The sequence below is a fragment of the Nomascus leucogenys genome, chromosome 19, assembly GCF_006542625.1.
Source record: "Nomascus leucogenys isolate Asia chromosome 19, Asia_NLE_v1, whole genome shotgun sequence".
NCBI lineage: Eukaryota > Metazoa > Chordata > Mammalia > Primates > Hylobatidae > Nomascus > Nomascus leucogenys.
The window spans coordinates 17,108,685-17,130,624 of NC_044399.1; the positions used below are offsets into that span (position 1 = coordinate 17,108,685).

The 21,940-nt window shown below is 36.3% G+C and overlaps 1 protein-coding gene across 4 annotated transcripts in view; it reads right to left on the reverse strand.

Annotated features, from left to right (window-relative positions):
- Positions 1–2,813: 2,813 nt before the first annotated feature.
- The window catches only part of SMC6 (structural maintenance of chromosomes 6), a 97,550-nt gene continuing 78,423 nt past the window's right edge, over positions 2,814–21,940 (reverse strand). For all 4 annotated transcript variants that reach the window (XM_003275952.3, XM_030799869.1, XM_030799870.1 and 1 more), the window contains 4 exons: positions 18,922–19,027; positions 9,415–9,567; positions 5,422–5,519; positions 2,814–4,615 (listed from right to left, as the gene is read on the reverse strand). In XM_003275952.3, the coding sequence (XP_003276000.1) occupies positions 4,501–4,615; positions 5,422–5,519; positions 9,415–9,567; positions 18,922–19,027 (472 nt within the window). In that variant the 3' untranslated portion in view covers positions 2,814–4,500. The remainder of the gene's footprint in view (positions 4,616–5,421; positions 5,520–9,414; positions 9,568–18,921; positions 19,028–21,940) is intronic.

Genomic DNA, 21,940 nt, shown 5'->3' on the forward strand with positions numbered 1-21,940 from the left:
CTGACCTCAAGTGATCTGCCCGCCTCAGCCTCCCAAAGTGCTGGGATTACAGGCGTGAGCCACCACGCCTGGCCAACTCCCCAAGTGTCTGATTTTCTATACTTTGTCTAGCCTCAACTCTTTCTGCATTTAGAAGTCCTAAGTTCCCATATTTCCTCTCATTCTGTAAATAACTCTAAACTATTTTAAAAGGGAAATCATACTGCTTTAAGGCTTCATTTTTCCTGTAATTCATTCATTCAGGGTTACAGGCTCTGATGAATATAAACTAGTTTCTTAGAGGCCAGATGCTTATTTCTTCCACACAGTTGGAAATCACATCAAGAAGTAAAGCACAGGCCTAAACAGACGTCTTCAGAGAGCCTCACGGCAAAGGATGTACAGGGGTGTAGCATGAAATGGTCAATCATAGCTTCTAAGTAAAATGACAAACTGTTTCCTGATCTTTTTCGAAAACAATTAAGTTTCCCACATAGTTTGGGCATGCAATTTGATTTTTTTCCCAGCATTTTGCAGGTCTTCAGTATCCTAAGTCATAGTATTATTTTCCAAGTTCTTACATTTACCAATGTAAAGTTACCCATCAAGTACGTGATTAACTAGCTGGTTAGTACCTACACAGTTATCTCAAGGTTGCATATTCAGCCCAGAGCTTTCGTCTCTCCACAGGGCAGTCCATTACTCCCTCTACTTCTGCATTGTTCCTGCCTCTGTGAATGAATCATTGTTCATCCAGCTATTCAGGCCTCAGGCCCCAAGAAAATTATCCTTGATTCCTCTCTCACAACTCCAGTATTCTCATCAGTAAGTCTTGCTGCCTCTCTATTTCAAATCTGAATGTTTCTGTCTCCACCACCTTACTCCAAGTCACCATGACCCCTTACCTGGAGCACTGCAAGTCTCCAAATTGCTCATACTCTTTCCATGTTTGCTCCACTTTATCTATTCACACAGCAGCCAAAGGATTCTTTTAAAATGCATACACCAGGTCTGTACAATTTAAGGCCCATAATTTAAGGGCCTCAAATGATCTCGGTCTGCCTACCTCTGAAGTTCACCCCCTACCAATCCTCCTTCCTCACTAAGCTCTATCAACACTGGCCTTACAATTCCTAGACATGAAGTTCATTCTTATCTCAAGCCCCACGCACTCATTTCTTCTGCCTGGAACCTTTGCCTTGCACATTTTCCTCCTCACAGCTTGTTCTATCACTTGTTTCAGGCCTCTGCTCAAATATTGCCTTCTGTAGCCTTGACACTCCATTCAAAATACTGACTGGGTGCAGTGGTTCATGCCTGTAATCCCAGCACTTTGGGAGGCCAAGGCAGGCAGATCACCTGAGGTCAGGAGTTCGAGACCAGCCTGGCCAACATGGTGAAACCCTGTATCTACTAAAAATATAAAATTAGCTGGGTGTGGTGGCGTGCACCTATAATCCCAGCTAGTCAGGAGGCTGAGGCAGGAGAATTGCTGGAACCCGGGGGGCAGAGGCTGCAGTGAGCCAAGATCGCACCACTGCACTCCAGCCTGGGTGACAAAGCAAGACTGTCTCAAACAAACAAACAAAAAAACCCAGTCCTCTCTGCCCTTTCAAATCCTTACACTGCTTTATTATTATTCATAAGAATTACCAGTCACTGAGATTATGTATGGTATTGCTGTGTCTAACTAGATTTCAAACTCCGTGAGGACAGATTTAGTATTTTAAGTATGTGTATAGCATTTTAAGTACTACAGTCTTCCCAGTAATTAAAATAGTCCCTAGCTCATGGTGGGAACTTAATCATTTTTTAATGAATTAATCTCTACATTTTCAAACTGGAGAAAAATTAGGCAGAAAAAGCCCCGCTAAGCTTGCTATAATTAGTGAGTACACTCAGGCCACTCCTGTTTCCATGGATTCTATCCAGATGCCAATGCCAAAATTAACATGCTAACTATCAATATTATATATGCTTTAGAAAACTTCATTTGCTGACTCAAAGAAACAGCTTATTTATATCCACATTATTACTTTGCCAACCCTTAAATAACAAAACCTGTTCCTATAAATATTTTGATATATCTTCAAGTCCATGGGCATTCAGTTCAAGCCATGAAACACTGGTAACTACACTTTTAGGACTGCAAATTTCAAACCAAGTTCTGAAAATCTGAACTGGTCAAAGTAGAAGGCATATATGTAGATGCATAGTTAAGTCATAAATGTAACCAAAAAAGTATTGCCCAAGCAAAAGTTTATAAACATTTTCTCCCCCACACTCTGAATCTAGTTTGCACTCAGAACTTTTAATCAGATATTCTAGACCGCTTGGTTTTCATCAGAGTCGGCAACGTTTCTAATCCAATTCATGACTACCAGTCAACAGCTTTCTACATAGAATTTAATCATTTTGGTCTCATAAACAGACATGAGGAAGACATGTCCCCCTGCCCCCGCAAAAAAAAAAACCACTAGGAAATGGAAGAAATGAGACATAAAGATTTGGAAAATATTTAAGAAGGCAATTACTGAATCTTTAGTGTTGATCACTAATTTGAGTAACTATATTATTTATACTTTGGTTTATGAAAACTCATCACATTTGTCACTTTAAGAATGATTTTAATCATTTCTACTCCCAAAGATTTGAGAAGGTAAGATTTAAGATCCAAGTAAGCCTTTATTATTTTCTGGAACTTCATTCAGTGATAACTGCACTGATGACAAACTAGGGGCTGAAGAGCCACCTGTACGAGGTATTTAGGTCACGATTCATAGAGGATCAATTTAGTCAATTACTTTCCCTAATTCACAAAAGCATGACCTTAATACATATAAATTTTAAGTTTTATTTTTAGAAGTTACACATATTTTAAAAGAACAATTGTTTATTCTTTCATTCTAGTAATATTATCACTACTTAGAACATTAAAGGAAGATATTTTCACTTATGATAGTTGAAACCAAAACTTCGTGAGGCCAAAGCAATGAATAATCTTCAATTCAACAAGAGATGCTGGGATACCTGACGATTATGTTTCCCGTTCTGTATTAAAGAGCACAACATTCAAAACTATAACAAAATTCAGACATTAGTTCCTTAGCTAATGAAAGTTTATGCATTTGGTATACTCTACTTCATTTTTAATTTGGAAAAGCACATGTTAAAAATAGTTTTAATACAAAGGCATTATAAGTGTAAATTTAAAAATCAGACTTTGTATGATTGGTGAGAAATGTTTAAAATATTCAGCACACGCTTTCCTCCTCCTGGAAATTCTCAGATTAGAAAGCCCAAGTTTTTGAACTTCTCATTTGGCAACAAACCTCAATTTAAGACTAAAGTATCTTAAACTTCTTCCTCTACCAAAAACACAAACAAAGTCCAGTTTTCCTCAATAACTAGAGAACAGTCCTTGCTCTTAATATACTGCCCTTTATCTGAAAATAGTTCAATTTCATATTTATTCTAATATTTATTGCTACTAATGTAAGGAATGCTTCTTGATATCCAATACATTCTTAAAAAGTTTAGCATGAATCCTAGTATCAAACAAAGAATACAGGGAGCAATAAAATTCATGTTTTCTAAAATATAAAGTTCATAAATATCATTTTTTACAATAACTATATTTGATCACTCTAAGCAGCACACTTTTTAACACCCCTAAATTAGGATGAGTCTTAGAATTGATGTCAGCTCACCATCAACTGCATGGCCGCAGGCTCCTGGAGCCACGAGCTACTCTCCTGCTCCATGAGGATCCACACTCCACTCTGTCTTCCCAGCCCTTCTCCCAGTCTGGTCTGCACAGTCCCTCTAGCCTGTGTCCTCTCAGCTGAGGACAAGCCTGAACAGTCCCTGGACTGCAAACTGAGGGCTTTTAAACCAGGCAAGCATGCTGGAGGTTAGAGTGAAAAACTGCATCATTATCCAGTTCTGATACTGGTTACAAGCTCTTGGTAGGGTGGACAGTTAAAGGACTGAGAAAAAGGCATGTGTAGAAGTTGGCAAAGCTTCAGTGCTCCGTACAAGTGTCTTACTGCCCTTGCACCCCACCCTCTGCAATGAGAAATCCCTTCCTTCATCCATTTTTGGTAACTATAGAATGTAAATATCTGGAAAAGCAAAACTAAATATAATCAGGTGCTCAAACTTTTATTTTCTTACAAAATGCTATAGAAATGAACCCAAACTAAACAGATATGTACATGTATATATGTACAAAATTTTACTTCTGAAAAAGAATCTATAAAAATAGATGGTATAAAAAAACTTAAAAAGATTTAAAACCAATACTATGAAATTAATTTTCCTAAAGTAATAGTAATCTTAAATTGCTGGTTGTAGTTGGTTTTCTAGGCTTATTTATACGTTTGATTGTGGTTGGATATATAAAGGAGTTTCTTTCATTTCAGAATGCCTCTAGTCTCATTTTATTATATTAAAGAGTTCAGAATTTTTTTTCCCTTCACAAATCCTTCAACATCAGGACAAGGCATGTTAAGTTACAAATCAACTTTGGTCATCATCTTCTTCTTGAGTCACAGGTCTGAAAGGCAATGTAGTTTGTCCTCTTTCAGGATCAGACATTCGGAGAATTCTTATCAGTTTACTGGAGGGAAGTGAACTAGAAGAAGCAAAACCAATTACTCAAATTTCCAAGAAACGTTTTACCAATTAAAAAAAATTCTAATATTACCTCATGAAAATATAAAGCTAAATATCTGGCTATTATCTGGGATATATCTAATATCTAGAGTTCTAGGAGGAACATTATTTGCAATAAGGAAATAATTTGTTTTCAATTTTAAAAATTAACTTCTTGCTAGATCCCATGGTTTTCAGTTGGAGGAAAAGAAAATGAAAGAGATTTATATATCAACTATTATAAATTTCTGTTATTGTCTAGCAAGATAGGAGTTACCTGAATATTCCCAACCACAAATTTAGATCCCCATATAATCACATGGCCACTTTAGAGACAGAATATTAACTCTAAGTGACATAGTGCTTGACACATTGTAGGCACCCAATAAATACTGACTGACAGCAGAGTACAGCTCTTTGTTTAGAAAGATTGACATTTGTAAGTCACCAAGAGAAAAGAGGCAAGATTAGGGAAATCATAAATCATTTTAGTCCAAACAGAATTACTAAAATTATATTACTTTGGTTTGTCATGATAACTACAAAGAAGCAGACTCAAAACAGAATAGTAACAACTTGCTTCAGTTATGAAAGGGAAGTAATACGAGTAAAATTTTAAATATCTCGAAAAGAGAAAAACATCCCAAATCTCCTGAAGTAGTAGGGGAGCTAATTTTTATTTTCATTGGTCTTGTATGTATTTGTATTTTAAAAATTAAAATTGTAAAAGATTTCTTTCCCCCTTTTATATACTTGATATGTATCTAGAAAGTTTTTAAAAGTTACCTCATGCTCTGAGGTGTGAGCAAGATAAACTGTCTAAAACGCTGGGAATCTGCCATCTTCAGTATCAAGTCCATGGCAATTCTCCTATTAACCATATCCTGAAAAACAAAGAAAAAAGTTAGGATTGCTATTGTGTAAGTCACATTTCTGTAAAAGCAGCATTCTGTGGGCTGATACAAGCTCCTGGATTTTCATCCCGGGATCAGTCATTACATTATCTATGATGTCCAAGAAATCTATTATACTGGAAAAGAAATACCAGAAACTATTAGGAGAAAATTGGCTGGGTGCAGTGGCTCATGTTTGTAATCCCAGTGCTTTGAGAGGTGGAGGTGACAGGATCAATTGAGGTCAGGAGTTCGAGACCAGCCTGGGCATAATAGCGAGACCCTGTCTCTACCAAAAAAAAAAAAAAAAAAAGTTGGGCATGGTGGTGCATGCCTGTCATCCTAGCTACCTGGGAGGCCAAGGCAGGAGGATCACTTGAGCCCAGGAACTCAAGGGTATAGTAAGCTATGATTGCACCATTGCATTCTAGCCTGAATGACAGAGTGAAACCCCATCTCTAAGGGAAAAAAGAGAAACTCTTAGGGGACAATAATTGAAAAATATGTCTTTCAGGTAATTTCTATAGTCAAAATATTTGTATGCATGGCCCCCTCCCTCAAATACGTGTAGCAATTGAAATAATCAGAAAATATTCTCCTGACACAACTAAATGTTAGAGAATAAATCTAATTTGTACAGTAATGGTTAATGAGTCAGGGTAATGGTAACAAAAGTGGCTAGTCTCAAATTCATTAAGTCTCTCAAATTTTCCCTCAATGATAAAGGTTAAGTTTTAAAAACTCTTCCTCTCCCCATTACCTCTACCATTTGTACAATGTAAACCAATTTGAACTGACAGACCAATTTCTCGATTATATCTTTAAATAAGTTACATAGCACAACAGGGTATAGAAAAAGAATAATGCTTAGTTATAATAGGTTTTGGGATTAAATGATCTAGACCTGTGGCTACATTTTTTGAGTTAAGTAATAGTAAAAGAAAATCAAAGTGTTCCTCAATCCCCTTGAAAATTCCTAAAAGTTGAAATCATTGACACATGAACCCGTGTATTTTAAAGGTCTTAATTTAATACTATATGTGGTGCCGGGCGCAGCAGCTCATGCCTGTAATCCCAGCACTTTGGGAGATTGAGGCGGGTGGACCACTTGAGGCCAGGAGCTCGAGATCAGCCTGGCCAATATGGCAAAACCCAGTCTCTACAAAAAATACAAAAATTAGCCAGGCATGGTGGTGCACACCTGTAATCCCAGCTACTCAGGTGGCTGAGTCACAAGGATCAATTGAATCCAGGAGGCGGAGGTCGCAGTGAGCCACTGCACTCCAGCCTGAGCGACACAATGAGACTGTGTCCTGAAAAAAATAAGTAAATACATAAAAAATAAAACTGTATGTGGCAATACAGCATGGTGATTTAGAACAAGGGCTGTGGAGTCAAAATGGGATACAGATCCCGGCTATATTGCTCAATGGCTCTGATTATAAAAATTCCATCAGGCATATCTGCTGTGAGAGGCCTATTATTTTATAACAAAACTGCCAAAGTACCAAAAAAAAATTTGTTTTCCTTGGATTAGCTCACAGAACTTGGATACATTCTTCTGAATAATTTCATTGGGGCAAAGTGCCATTCTGATTAAGAAGCTCTAAGTTTCTGAAAGAGAAAGGAGCTGCTTAGAATTAAATCTGACATACAAGATGAGTGATAAGACCGCACAGCACCATTCTGGACAAAAACACTGCATGGAAAGAAAAATCATCTTCTATGACTCGTGATTAGCTCTGGAGACAATTCTTGGAGGAATATCTAACCCATTTTCAGCAGCAGTATCATCGAAAAAAATTGACACTGAAATATTATACAGCACTCACAGGTATAAATTCTGATTCATGAATACACACTTACTAAACGGTCGTTATAGACTAAGCATTAGGAGACATAAATATCTAAAACATAGCTGATAACCTCAAAATGGTTACAATCTGGTAGGGGATTCACGTATAAAAATGGGCAACTGCAACAGAATAAAAAATAGTATAAAATATTATATAATAATATAAAGCATTTTTATATTTTATCTTAAATAAAAATATAAAAGTAATATATATTATGAGTTGATGTAAGGTGGTGCAAAGGAAGCTCTGAGAAGTTCCTCATCCTGCCTGATAGGGTATGGTGGTCACAGAAGTCTCATAAAAGTGGCATTTGAACAATGTCCTGAAAGATGAGTAGAGTGACATGTGATTAAGGAGGGCATACCAGGCAGAGGCACCATGTTTGGAGAATTACAAATAGCTTAGAACAGCTGAAAAAAGTAGGCAGGTACGATATCATGAAGGGTCTCAAAGCTACCCTACAGAATTAAACATTTATTCCATATATAATAACCTCCAAAGGGTTTTACATAGATGAATGACCACCATCAGATCAACTGTAGAAATGTAAACCTGCCAAAATGATGGAGGACGGACCGAAGAAGGAGCCATATGCAAGCCTGGGAGTCTGAAGAAGAGGCTATCACCACAGGTATGAGGCGAAGATAGGGGGATGAGAGGAAGAACGTCAGTGAGAAAGGAGAAGAGGGCAGAGACCAAAGAGCAGTCTTAAAGGAGAAGCGGACAGAGGTCAGACTTGAACAAGGAAGAATCAAAGGTCAATCACAGGTGTCAAAGATAGGTGACTGCGCTGGAAATGACAGTTTGCATTAATCAGGGTAGGGAATTCAGGAAAAGAAAGAGGCTTTGAGGTGAAGGCACATTCGACCTCGGGCCTGCTGAATTTCAGATATTGGTTGTTTACCAGGTGATGTCTAACAGATAGTAGGGCATCTGGGTCTAGAGTACAGGACAGATGTCAGGATGTGGTGCTATGAGTTGGTAGGTATCTGTCCATACGCAGGTAGTAGTTTTGGGGACTGTGATATGTGTATATGTGTAGGGGGAAGTAGGATATGGAATTCAGGAAAATCAACAACACTATAACAAGCAAACAAAGATCTCAAACGTTTTTAAGGGCAACAGAATTAAGGGAGGCAGCTTGGCAGATTAAGAACAAAGAATAGAAAACCAGGAAAACCAGGAGAGAGAGGGTGGCAGCTGGTAAGAAGACATTTTAAGCCATGGAGGATAGGTCTGTGGTGTCAAATACTTCAAAAAATAAGGTAAGATTAAAGCTCATTTATCATCTTTGCTAAACAAGTTTTGCTAGAGTAGTGTCATCTACATCCAGATTACAGTAGATTGAGGAAACAATGAGATATGCAGAAGAAAATAATTGCTAATTTATGAGAACTTACTATATGCCTGAACCACAGTAAGTATAATGTATGAAAGACACCATTAGAGCCTCACTCTAACCCTGCGAGGTAGGAATTAGTAATAATATTGTTTTGTAGATGAAGAAATTGAGACCCAATAAGTAGAGATATTTTTCCTGCCAGAGGTAGGTCTCAGATCCTATGCTTTTTAACTGGAATTTCAAAAGTTCTTGCTCGCTTATGTTCTATACATTGTTCTGAAATGTGTGGGTATGAAGGAACAGTAAACAGTGGCTGGGGTGAGTCAAAGCCAGGGTGGTGAACACGTTATAATTTTGTATTAAAACAAAAATCTGAACATATTTATGGGTTGATGAAAATAAGCTGGGAGAGAGGGTGAGGGAGAAAACGCAGATATGATGGAAGGCACGGATATCCATGCTGGGCAAGAAGAGGAGGACCCCTCCAGGGTCTCTAGGGGTACTGTGTGCCTAGAAGCAAGGGAGAGAACTCTAGTTCTTTACTTCTTCCCCACTACTGGTCACAGACTAAAGAGTCAGGGCAGGATCTTTCCTGTTAGTGGTAAAACTAAAGAGATTTCCTTCCTTTAGAAATACATGTTTCAAACAAACAAAAAAATGAAAAAGAGAATTTAAAATTTAACAATACCATGTAGACATCAAATTCATCCAGGCATCTGAAAGGAGATTCTGCGATGGACCATAGGGAAAGAATAAAACACACCGTGGAGAAAGAACGTTCGCCTCCAGACAAGGCTCTCATGTCATTGAAAGCAGCTTTATTTCCTTCTCCAGGCTGAACCTTGAAGAGAATGAGTTGACACGGAAAAAAAACTAAGTAAATGAAAAGCCAGATCAAATTCTTTTCAAGACAGATAAATAATAGATTTACAGTAAAAAGGAGACGGGAATAAAATGACTTAGTGATTTGGAAATATCCATTCCTTTCAAAAAATTTTACAGTAAAACAGTTATACATATAATGGTACTTCTTGCTCTACTGCAAGAGAATAAAACTGAAAACTTTTTTCACCATAACTGAATCTAACAGACCAAAATTCCAAAGGCTTACTAATTTAAAAAATGTTAATAAAACAATTTTTTTTTCTGAAACAGGGTCTCACTCTGCCGACCAGGCTGGAGTGCAATGGTGTGATCTTGGCTCACGGCAACCTCTGTCTCCCAGGCTCAAGTGATCCTCCCACCTCAGCCTCCCAAGTAGTTGGGACCACAGGAGTATGCCACCACGGCCAGCTAATTTTTGTATTATTATCTTTTGGGGGGGTAGAGATGAGGTTTCCCCATGTTGCCCAGGCTGGTCTTGAACTCCTTGGTTCAAGCAATCCTCCCGTCTCAGCCTCCCAAAGTGCTGGGATTACAGGTGTAAGCCACCACACCCAGCCCTGAAACTTAAGCTTCAAACATTTAAAAGTGCTGAGATTTTTTGTTACTTGAATTATAGTGACACCTAGTGGTTAAGCTGCATTAAAAGTAATTAGTGAACGTCAAAAGGACAGAAATCAACTTTAAAAAGCTTACAATGGCCAAAGAAATGCATTGAAATACATCTTTTAAAAGATTTAAAAGATTTAAAGGATTGCTTTAGGAATCCTTTAAAGGAACCTAGGAGTTCGAGACCAGCCTGGGCAACATGGGGAAACCTCATCTCCACACACACACGCGCACACACACACACACACACACACACACACACACACACACACAAATACAAAAACTAGCTGGCCATGGTGGCATACTCCTGTGGTCCCAACTGCTTGGGAGGCTGAGGTGGGAGGATTGCTTGAGCCTGGGAGACAGAGGTTGCCGTGAGCCAAGATCATGCCATTGCACTCCAGCCTGGTCGACAGAGAGAGACCCCCCATCAAAATATATATATATATATTTCTTTTGTATTGTATTTATTTTGAATTCTAAATAAAATCTTTTAAAATTTAAATAATTTTAAATTTCTTTTAAAAGCTAAATAAAATCTTTAAAAAATTCTTTACTAAATAAGGGCCCATGGAAACAATAAGAAAGCAACTAATAAAATTAACAGCAAATCATTCACACAATTTCCTGAGAATATACAATAACATTAGGAAGGGTTCTATTTTTTTGACAAAATTCCAGATATACATATATGCATACAAGGTGAAAAAAGAGCAAGAACTAGTTTCATATCAATAGCAGACATATAGCTTCCAATACTTTTCAATTCACTGTTTGAAAAGTGATACTGCTCTCAAGTGAGCATTCATTTATTTTTTAATATTAACATTATTAATATTCTAAGGTAAAAATTCCAATTCTAAACATACTCTAAAATTTTGCATCTATTATAAGTCTAAACAAACCAAACCAACAATCAACCAAATAAAAATTCCCACATAAAAGCAAGAACTAAATACCAAGATGTAATCTTGCCCCCAAACTGTATTTTGCACCAATGTAATAAATGAAGCCCCAGGTAAATCGGGGGATCTAGCTGTTACCCTCTCATCTATTACTAACGTACCATGGAACTTCAGTGTCACTTTCCTTATTAGTAAAATGAAGGCCACATAAGCTAAAGATTCCTCTGATATTCTTTTGAAAAAACAGAGATGACAACATCAGAAAGTCTAGCTTGAGTTCTTTTGTATAGTTAGCTCTGGAGATAAATTATTCAAGCACTTCGAATACTTTCCTTTTTCTCCATTTTTTTATTACAATAACAGTTTTTATAAAGAACACAAAAGTGTACAACTCAATTTTTACATGAATATATTGATACACCTGGGTAACCACTACTGAGATCAAGACACAAGAATATCCCTAGCATCTAAGCAAACTATTTGTATATTACCATCCCTGAAAAGGTAACTATTATTCTGATTTTAATCACCCAAAATGAATCTTTCTGAACTTCATATGTAGAGGTTACACATACTCTTTTGTACATATACTTCATATTTATATACACTATGTACATCCTTGTAACTGGCTTCTTTCACTCACCATTGTCAGATCATCTATGTTGTGTGCAACGGCAGTTTGTTATTTTCATTGTGGAACAGTATGTCACTGTTTGAATATACCTGAATTTATCCATTTGACTCTAGGTAGACACTGGGTTGCTCAGTTTTGGGCTATGATAGATAAAACTTCTTTGAACATTTTCAAATATATTTGCTTGAGAAAATAAGCACTAATTTTTTCTTGGGTTTATGCCCAAGAATGGAGCTGCTTTAACAGACATCGACAGAGAGGTTTCCAAACTAGTTTGACCAAGTTATACTCCAACAAGCAATATATGAGAGTTGCAATTCCACATCCTCACCAACACAAAATGTTGCCAGTCTTGTTCATTTTCATCATCATAATAACGGTGTGACAGTAACTTACTGTGGTATAAATAATATTTCTCTGATGACTAAGCACTTTTTCACGTGTTTACTCACCATTTAGATACTTTAAAGTGGTTTCTGTTTAAGCCTTTTGACTATTTTAAATGTGATGTCAGTCTCTTTCTTACTACTATTTTTTAATTCCAGGTAAGTCCTTTGTTGCATGTATGCATCACAAATATCTTTTCCTAGTCTGTAGCTTCTTTTATCACTTGTTTAATGTTACTTTTTGATGAAGAGAAGTTCTTAATTTTAATAAAGTCCAAATTATCAATCTTTTCTTTTGAGTAGGTTGCTTTTTGTGTCCCATTCAAAAAATCTTCTCAAAAAAAACATGAAGACATTCTCTTCCTCTAGAAGCTTTATTGTTTTAAATTTAGGTCTACGATCAACTTCTAAATTACTTTCGCAAGGACAAAAAACCAAACACCGCATGTTCTCTCTCATAGGTGGGAACTGAACAATGAGAACTCATGGACACAGGAAGGGGAACATCACACTCCGGGGACTGTTGTGGGGTGGGGGGAGGGGGGAGGGACAGCATTAGGAGATACACCTAATGCTAAATGACGAGTTAATGGGTGCAGGAAATCAACATGGCACATGGATACATATGTAACAAACCTGCACATTGTGCACATGTACCCTAAAACCCTAAAGTATAATTAAAAAAAAAAAAATACTAAAAGAAAAAAAAAATTACTTTCTGTACATAAAGTTAGGGGGTCAAACTTTGCTTACTGTGTATTACTCTAAAAAAATTTATTTTATTTTATTTTATTTTATTTTATTTTATTTTATTTTATTTGAGACAGAGTTTCGCTCTTGTTGCCCAGGCTGGAGTGTAATGGTGTGATCTCGGTTCACTGCAACCTCCGCCTCCCAGGTTTCAGCAATTCTCCTGCCTCAGCCTCCCGAGTAGCTGGGATTACACGCATGCGCCACCATGCCCAGCTAATTTTGTATTTTTAGTAGAGATGGGGTTTCTCCATGTTGGTCAGGCTGGTCTCGAACTCCGGACCTCAGATGATCCACCCACCTCAGCCTCCCAAAGTGCCGGGATTATAGGCGTGAGCCACCACGCCCGGCCGCTTACTGTTTATTTTACCAAAAGGATATCCAAAAATTTGAACCTAACACCATTCATAAGAAGACCACCCTCTTCTACAGGCTTGCAGTGGAGTCCTGTCCTTACATATATGTATGATTTATGCATATAGGTAAGGTCCTCCTTAGGTGTCTATTGTTTCATTGCTATTGTACATTTGCTTTCTACTCTCCAATTTCTGCTCTTATATCACTGTATCCTTCTCTCTACTTGAATTTATAATAGGCTTTTTTCCTTTTAGTATCCTGAGATAGAACTTAGATCATTACTGTTCAGCCCTCCATTTTTACTAATGTACATATTTAGAGCTATAAATTCCCTTCTGAGAAATCCTATGGCTGTATCATACAAGTTTTGATGTTTTCTTTTTATTATTGTTTGATTCAAAATTATCTTCTAATTTCTATTTGATTTCTTTTTTGACCTACAGATTATATAGAAATGTGCTGCCTAATTTTCTAACATTCATTAAGTTTTAAGATTATCTGTTATTTCTAATTTCATTCCACTTTACAATATATTCTGTATGACATCAATCCTTTGAAATTTGTTGAGATTTGCACTATAGCCAGGAAATGGTCTATTTTGGTAAATGTTCCACATGTACTTCAAAACAATATACAATCTGTGGTAGTTTGGCACAATGTTCTATAGTTCTGCCAATTAATTTGGTTGTGTAATTTAAATCTTATGCTGCCTTACTGACTTTTAATCTGATTATTCTATCCATTACTGAGAAAAGTTTATTAAAATTTCCAACTGTAATTGTCAATTCTTTTACTTTGCCTTTTAGTTCTCCCAATTTTTATGTATTTTGAAGCTATGTTATTAGGTACATACAAATTAAAAATTTTTTTAAATAACTTTTATAACCACGAAATGGCCCTTTTGGCCTCTAGTAATATTTCTTGCATAAAGTCTATTTTATTATTATAGTTTAACCAGCTTCCCTTTGGCTAATGTTTTCATGGTGTATCTTTTACCATATTTTACTTAGGATCTTCTCTGTCCTTATGTTAATATTTAAGGTGTATTTTGATAAACAGCATACAGTTAGTTTTTGTATTTTTCTTTTCAGCCTGTTTTTAATTTAATAATTTAGTGCACTTACACTTAATGTAATTACTGATATATCTAGATTTGAGCCATGCATCTCCTTCTTTCAATTTGTTCCATATGTTCTTTATTTCTCTTCCCTTTTTGCCTTCATATAATTGAGTATTTTTGTTTTCCATTCCTTTTATTTGGTCTCTGTTAGCTTTAAAATTATACATCCTTTTAAAATTCAGTGGTTACTCTAAAGATTGCAATATGTATTGCTGATGTATTAGTTTATCTTAAATTAGTATTGGTATTACTTCCTGAAAAGTACAAGAACCTTACAACAGTTTAGAACTCCATGTACTTCTATTCCCTTTTTGTGCTATTGTCATATATTTGACTTTTATAGCTTCTAAGCCCCTCAAGACTTGGGTGTCTATTCAACAATATTATTATTGTTGATTTAACGGCCGAAACTGTTTTATATTTACCCATAGATTTACCTTTTGCATTCCTCTCTGTTCCTTCTGCAGTTCCATGTTTCATCTGTGACCATTTTTCTTTCATCTGAAGATGTTCTTTAGTATTTGTAGGCTGAGCATACTGAAGAATAATTATTTCAGCTTTTGTTTGTCTGAAAACTAAGATGTTTCATCTTCATTTTTGAAAGGCAGTTTTGCTAGTTATTGAATTCTAGATATCAGTTTTTAAAAACAATTCTGCTAGCACTTTAAAGTCTGTCAGGTAACAGTGACCTTCACAATTTCTGTTAAAAAGTCTGCCTTCGGTTTTATTGCTGCTCTTTGGAAACTAATGCATATTTTTTCTCTTGCTACTTACAAAAAGGTAAGGTTACCTCTTTGTTTTTGGTTTTCAACTATTTGACTATCATATACATTTTAGGTGTGGTTTTCTTTATATTTACCTCACTTGTAGGTTGCTGAGGTTTCTGAATCTAGATTGATGTATTTCAGTTTTGAAAACTCTCAAACATTATCTCTTCAAATATTCTTTCTGCTCATTCTCTGTTCTATCCTATCGGGACTCCAATTATGTTAAACTTGCTGGTTGTGCTCTTCTTATCTCAAACTCTGTTCAGTGTTTTCTGTTTTTATGCTGTTCAATTTAGATATTTCTTTTCGACCTGCCTTGATTTGTTAATTTTGTCTTCTGTTGTGTCCAGTTGGCTGTTAAATCCAACCAATGAGTTCTTAATTTCAGATACTGCACTTTTCAGTTTTACAATATTTTTGTAGCTTCCAATTCTGTATTGAAATTGTGGATTCCAATTCTATGTTGAAACTCTGGATCTGTTTTGTCCATTTTGTTTATGATTAACTCTATGTTCTTTAACAAATTAATCATGGTTAAAAATACTAGTTTGCTTTCTCTTGTAATTATCATCTGGTAGTCTGGTTCTATTTCCTACTTAAAAAAAAATTATCAGTCACCTTTCCATGCTTCTTCATATATGTGGTAATTTTTACAGCTTTAAGTATAAATGAAATATAATAAGCTGCATATATTTAAAGTGTACAATTTGATAAGTCTTCCAATTTTATTCTTCATTTTCAAAGTTGTTTTGGCTATTTTAGTCCCTTCGCATTTCTATATGAATTTTAGGATCAGCTTGTCAATTTCTACAGAAACGTCTGCTGGCATTTTAATGAAAATTGAGTTGAGTCAGTCTGTATATCAATTTGGGAAGAACTTACTTCTTAATAATACTGAGTCTTCTGATCTAGCAACACCCTATATCTCTCCATTTATTTAGGTCTTCTTTAGCTTCTCAGTATCTATTTTAGTAGTTTTCAGTGTACAGGTCTTGAATATCTTCTGGCAGATTTTTCCCTAGGTAGTTTATATTTTTGATGCTAATATAAATAGTATTTTTTAAAATTTCAATTTCTAATCATTTGGTGCAAGTATATAGAAATGTAATTCATTTTTGCATACTGATTGTGTCTGCAACCTTGCTAGTTATGACTTCAACTAGTTCTAGTAGCTCTTTTTGTAGATTCCATCAGATTTTCTGCAGAGATAACCATATTATTTGTGGATCAGAAGAATTTTACTTCTTCCGTTCCAATATATATGCCTTTTAGTTCTTTTTCTGGGCTAACTGCACTGGCTAGAACCTTTAGTTCTACTTCTGAATATAAATGGTGAGCGTGGACAGAACTGCTTTCTTCCTGATCTTAGAGATAAGCACTCAGTCTTTATTACCTTATGCTTGATATTTTGTGTAAAAGATCAATGGCGTCTCCAAATGTACAATATTTCACTAAAGAGGGGCCCCCTTTCCTTATATTAGGCTTGAGGTATGATAAGGCTCACAGTCAATAAGGGAGAAAGCTGGGTTGGGCTTAAATTGCAACTTTCCTAAGACTTAGTCCATTTATTATTCATAACTGTTCCTTGGCCCAACTCAGGAATTGACTAACAGAAATATTAGTTAGGTGCCTAGCAGTTCCCTTACCAAGTTTCTACTCTGTCTTGTCAGCCCTCCTACTACTACTAGACTACTCAAAGTCCAGAATCAGCAAACACTCCCAGGAAAGAAAACATCCAGCAACTGTCAGCTCACCTTGGACAGGCTCCCCTATCCCTTGGAATTCCAATTTGTCTACTCATTATTGTTTAGACAGCTTTCCAATGTCTTTAAAAATAAAAGTTTTGTTAATTTCCCTGGCTTTTTCATAGTCTGCAGTGAGAACAATAGATTACCATGACATACTACCTTCCCTATCAATAAGCACAATTCCTCCCAATACTTTCAAAATTGTATCTTTAATAATTGGGTCTTTTAAAAACCAAAGGTGGGTAAAGAGGAGTTACCCATGATCTACCAGTAGAAATTAAAGAGAGAGTAAAGGTTAACTTTCTAATATGGTTAAAATGCAGGGCTTTTAAACAAAAAAGATGTTCCAAAAATTTAATATTTATTCTAAGTATTAAAATGAAAGGATAAGATTTATGGTAACTAAAAGTAGTAGGTAATTATTTGAAAATTCTGCCCCAGAATATTTAGAGTGGGTAGTTGTTCCTGACCTCTTGACTACACATTTTTTTTAATGCCATATCTCCATACACCCTCTTTTAACATGATTATGAAAGAATCCATAAAATCAAGTTGAACACGGTAGCTTTTTTTACTCAAAAGTGGCCAGATCTAGGGACAACTTCAGAAGTAAATAGTATAAACACAATTAAGTGGGGAAGAACCATCTTTGCTTCCTTTTAGGAGACTGGAGACTATGTACTTTCCATAAAGTCCCAAATAATTTAAAATGCTGTGTAAATTTTAAAAGAGAACTAGTGGAGTAGAAAGACAAGGTAAATACTTGTCACTGAAAAAAAATTCCCAATTATCACCCTAAGAAAATAATGTGTTTGTCAAATGGTATTTCTAGTTCTAGATCCCTGAGGAATCACCACACTGACTTCCACAATGGTTGAACTAGTTTACAGTCCCACCAACTGTAAAAGTGTTCCTCCACATCCTCTCCAGCACCTGTTGTTTCCTGACTTTTTAATGATCGCGATTCTAACTGGTGTGAGATGGTATCTCACTGTGGTTTTGATTTGCATTTCTCTTGATGGCCAGGATTATAAATCATGCTGCTATAAAGACACATGCACACATACGTTTACTGCGGCACTATTCACAATAGCAAAGACTTGGAACCAACCCAAATGTCTAAAAACGATAGACAGGATTAAGAAAATGTGGCACATATACACCATGGAATACTATGCAGCCATAAAAAATGATGAGTTCATGTCCTTTGTAGGGACATGGATGAAACTGGAAACCATCATTCTCAGTAAACTATCGCAAGGACAAAAAACCAAACACCGCATGTTCTCACTCATAGGTGGGAACTGAACAATGAGAACACATGGACACAAGAAGGGGAACATCACACTCCGGGGACTGTTGTGGGGTGGGGGGAGGGGGAAGGATAGCATTAGGAGATATACCTAATGCTAAATGACGAGTTAATGGGTGCAGCACACCAACATGGCACATGTATACATATGTAACAAACCTGCACATTGTGCACATGTACCCTAAAACTTAAAGTATAATAATTTAAAAAAAAAAGAAAATGTTTGTCTAAAAATAAAATCTACACTAGCAGCTTTATTTAGTAAGATCAATTTAAATTCAACACATTGGCAAAGACCATCCTTAATCAAAGACACAGGTTAAAGTTTATCAATGTTTTATCAAAAGAAAAGCAGCAGGCTGCGCATGGTGGCTCACACCGATAATCCCAGCACTTTGGGAGGCCAAGGCAGGAGAATTGCTTGAGGCCAGGAGTTTAAGACCAGCTTGGGCAACATAGTGAGACCTTGTCGATACAGAAAAAAAAAAAAAAATTAGCTGGGCATGGTGCCATGCACCTATACTCCTAGCTACTTGGGAGGCGGAGGCAGGAGGGTCGCTTGAGCCCATGAGTTCAAGGTTACAGTGAGCTATGATTGTACCACTGCACTCCAGCCTGGGCAACAGAGTAAGACTCTGTCTCTAAAAAACACCCAACAAAAATAGAAAAGAAAAGAAACAACTAGCTTTTCTAATGATTAGGATGAAAAGAATTAGGATACTTACTGATATACTTAGAGTTTCATTCTTGTGGTCAAAATTCATTTTTCCACAATAGGCCCGCTGAGATAGTAAGTTGTCAAAGTACAATTTGCATCGTAAAGTCAAACACCTTGAAATTTAAAAATTAGGCACATAAAAAAGAGGGCAAAGATTTTTTAAAAACTATATTCAGCATGATCTAAGCATGTTAGAAAACCAGATGGAAATATGCCAAAATGTAAACATTGGTTACTCATTTAATAGTTGAGTTTTAGGTAATATTTTTTGCCTTGTGTCTTTATATTCATTTATGTCCTTACATTTTCACCAGTTCATTTACTTTTATAACAAAAAAATTAATGAAATGAATTAAAGAGTCATCTCACATTTAATACGACCCATTATACCATAGTCAGTGCTTAGGAATGTATCAGTCATTCAACTAAGTAATAATCTAAGGCATTACCCTAATACATTCCAAAGGTATCTTGTCCTTGAGAGGATTAACTGTAATGGTGACAAGATAAACGGACAAAGTATCTATTTATTTGCCTCCTTCTAACTTCACAGTAGCAAAAATGCTAAGGGCACTCTCTTAAGCACTGGGTACCTCTAATGCCTTACACTTTGCTTGGCACAATGCAAACTCTATCTTTCCTTCTCCATATATTAGATGGCATTTTACTGTAAGGAACTTTCCCTTCTTCCTCAATTCTTTATTTCCTTATTTAACTTTCTATTTATCAGAATAGATTAGGGAGTCTGATATTCATTGACTTTATGTTTACATTATTCACACCATCTATTACTATACTTACCGAGATCCTCAAACTGTCCTAGATTTTTCCAATGGGCACCCCTTCAAGCTGGATCATGTGTCCTTTTATCATGACTCCCCATTTTTTTTTTCAGCCCTTCCTTCCTCTCTGCAATAGTATGAGGCTCATCTGTACCTTCCCTGCCCAGCTCTGGAATCTGCCATTTCTCCATGGAGCCCTGGTTTCTTTTAGTGGGGAATGGTATTTAGAAAATAAAATCTGCATGGTAACTCACTGGCTATGGTTTCATAACATCTTTGCTCCCTAGTAAGCCTAAAGCTCATTTCTCTGGTACTCTTTTCCTTCCTATTTCCCTCCCTGAACTGCATTAAATTCCCACACTAGAAATCACTGATAGCCTGAGTTTCCTTCTGCTGCCACAGCAACCACTGCTAGCTGGTTTTCAGTTTTCTGTTAACTTTTCTTTCAATACAGATATGTATTCATTCATTGCTTCCATTCATGGGATGTCTAAAAGAGATTGTTGTCATAAAATGGCAAAGTTCTCCAGAGTAAAGACATAAACAATTTTAAAAATCAGGTCATTTGTACTCCCCTCCTAAGACTGAGTAAACAATATGAAATATGTCAGTGGTGAAGAATCATATGAAGGTAATACAGGCATACTTCAGAAATACTGCAGGTTCAGTTCCAGACTACCACAAAAAAGGTGAATATTGCAATAAAGTGAGTCACACACATTTTTTGGTTTCCCACTGCATACAAAAGTTTTGTTTACACTATTGTTGATATTTTGACTTTCTCCCATGAATCATAAATGTTCTTAATGGTATCTAGAATGATGAGTCCTTTCCAGAAGGTTTTCAATTTACTTTACTCAGATCGATTAGAGGAATCACTATGTACAGCAGCTATGGTCTTACAAAATGTATTTCTTAAATAAAAGACTTGAAAGTTAAAATTACTCCTTGATCTACAGGTTACAGAATGGATGTTAGTAGGCATGAAAACAACATTAATCTCCTTGTATATCATATCAGCTCTTGGGTGACCAGGTGCACTGTCAATGAGCAGTAACATTTTCCAAGAAATATTTTCTTCTGAGCTGTAGGACTCAATAGTGGGCTTAAAATATTCAGTAATCCATGATGCTATAAACAGATGTGCTCTCATCAGGCTTTGTTTTTCCATTTGTAGAGCACATACAAAGTAGATTTAGCACAATTCTTAAGGGTCCTAGGATTTTCAGAATGGTAAATAAACATTGGCTTAAACTTAAAGTCACTAGCTTCATTTGCCTCTAATAAGAGATTTGGCCCATCCTACGAAGCCAGGCATTGACTTCTCCTTTCCAGCTATGAAAGTCCTAGATGGTATCTTCCAATACAAGGCTGTTTTGTCTGTGTTGAAAACCCACTGTTTAGTGTAGCCACTTTCATCAGTTATCTTAGTCAGATCTTCCGGATAATGTGCAGCTTCTACATCAGTGCTTGCTGTTTCACCTTGCACTTTTATATTACAAAGACGGCCTCTTTCCTTCAACCTCATGAACAAACCTCTGCTAGCGTCATACTTTTCTTCTGCAGCTTCCGCACCTTTCTCAGCCTTCATCGAATTGGAGAGTTAGGGCATTGCTCTGGATTAGGTTTTGACTTAAGGGAATGTTGTAGCTGCTTTGATCTTCTATCCAGACCATTGGAACTTTCTTCATATTAACAATAAGGCTGTTTAATTTTCTTATCATTAGTGTGTTCACTGGAATAGCACTTTTAATTTCCTTCAAGAACTTTTCCTTTGAATTTACAGCTTGGCTAACTGGCACAAGAGGCCTAGCTTTTGGCTTATCTTGGCTTTTGACATACCTTCCTCACTAAGCTTAATCATTTCTAGCTTTTGATTTAAAGTGATAGAAATCCTACTCTTCCTTTCACTTGGATACTCAGAGGTCACTGTAAGGCTATTAACTAGCCTAATTTCAATACTGCTGTGTCTCAGGGAATAGGGAGGCCCAAGGGGACAGAGAGATGAGGGAATCAATAGCCAGTCAGTAGAGCAGGAAGAACACACACGACATTTGTTGATTAAGTTTGCTGTCTTATATGGGCAGTTTGTGGCACCCGAAAACAATTTGAACAGTAACAAAGATCACTGATGACAGATCACTACAACAGATTAATAATAATGAAAAAGTCTGAAATATTGCAAAAATTAAACAAAATATGACAGAGACATAAAGTGATCATATGCTGTTGGATAAATGGTGC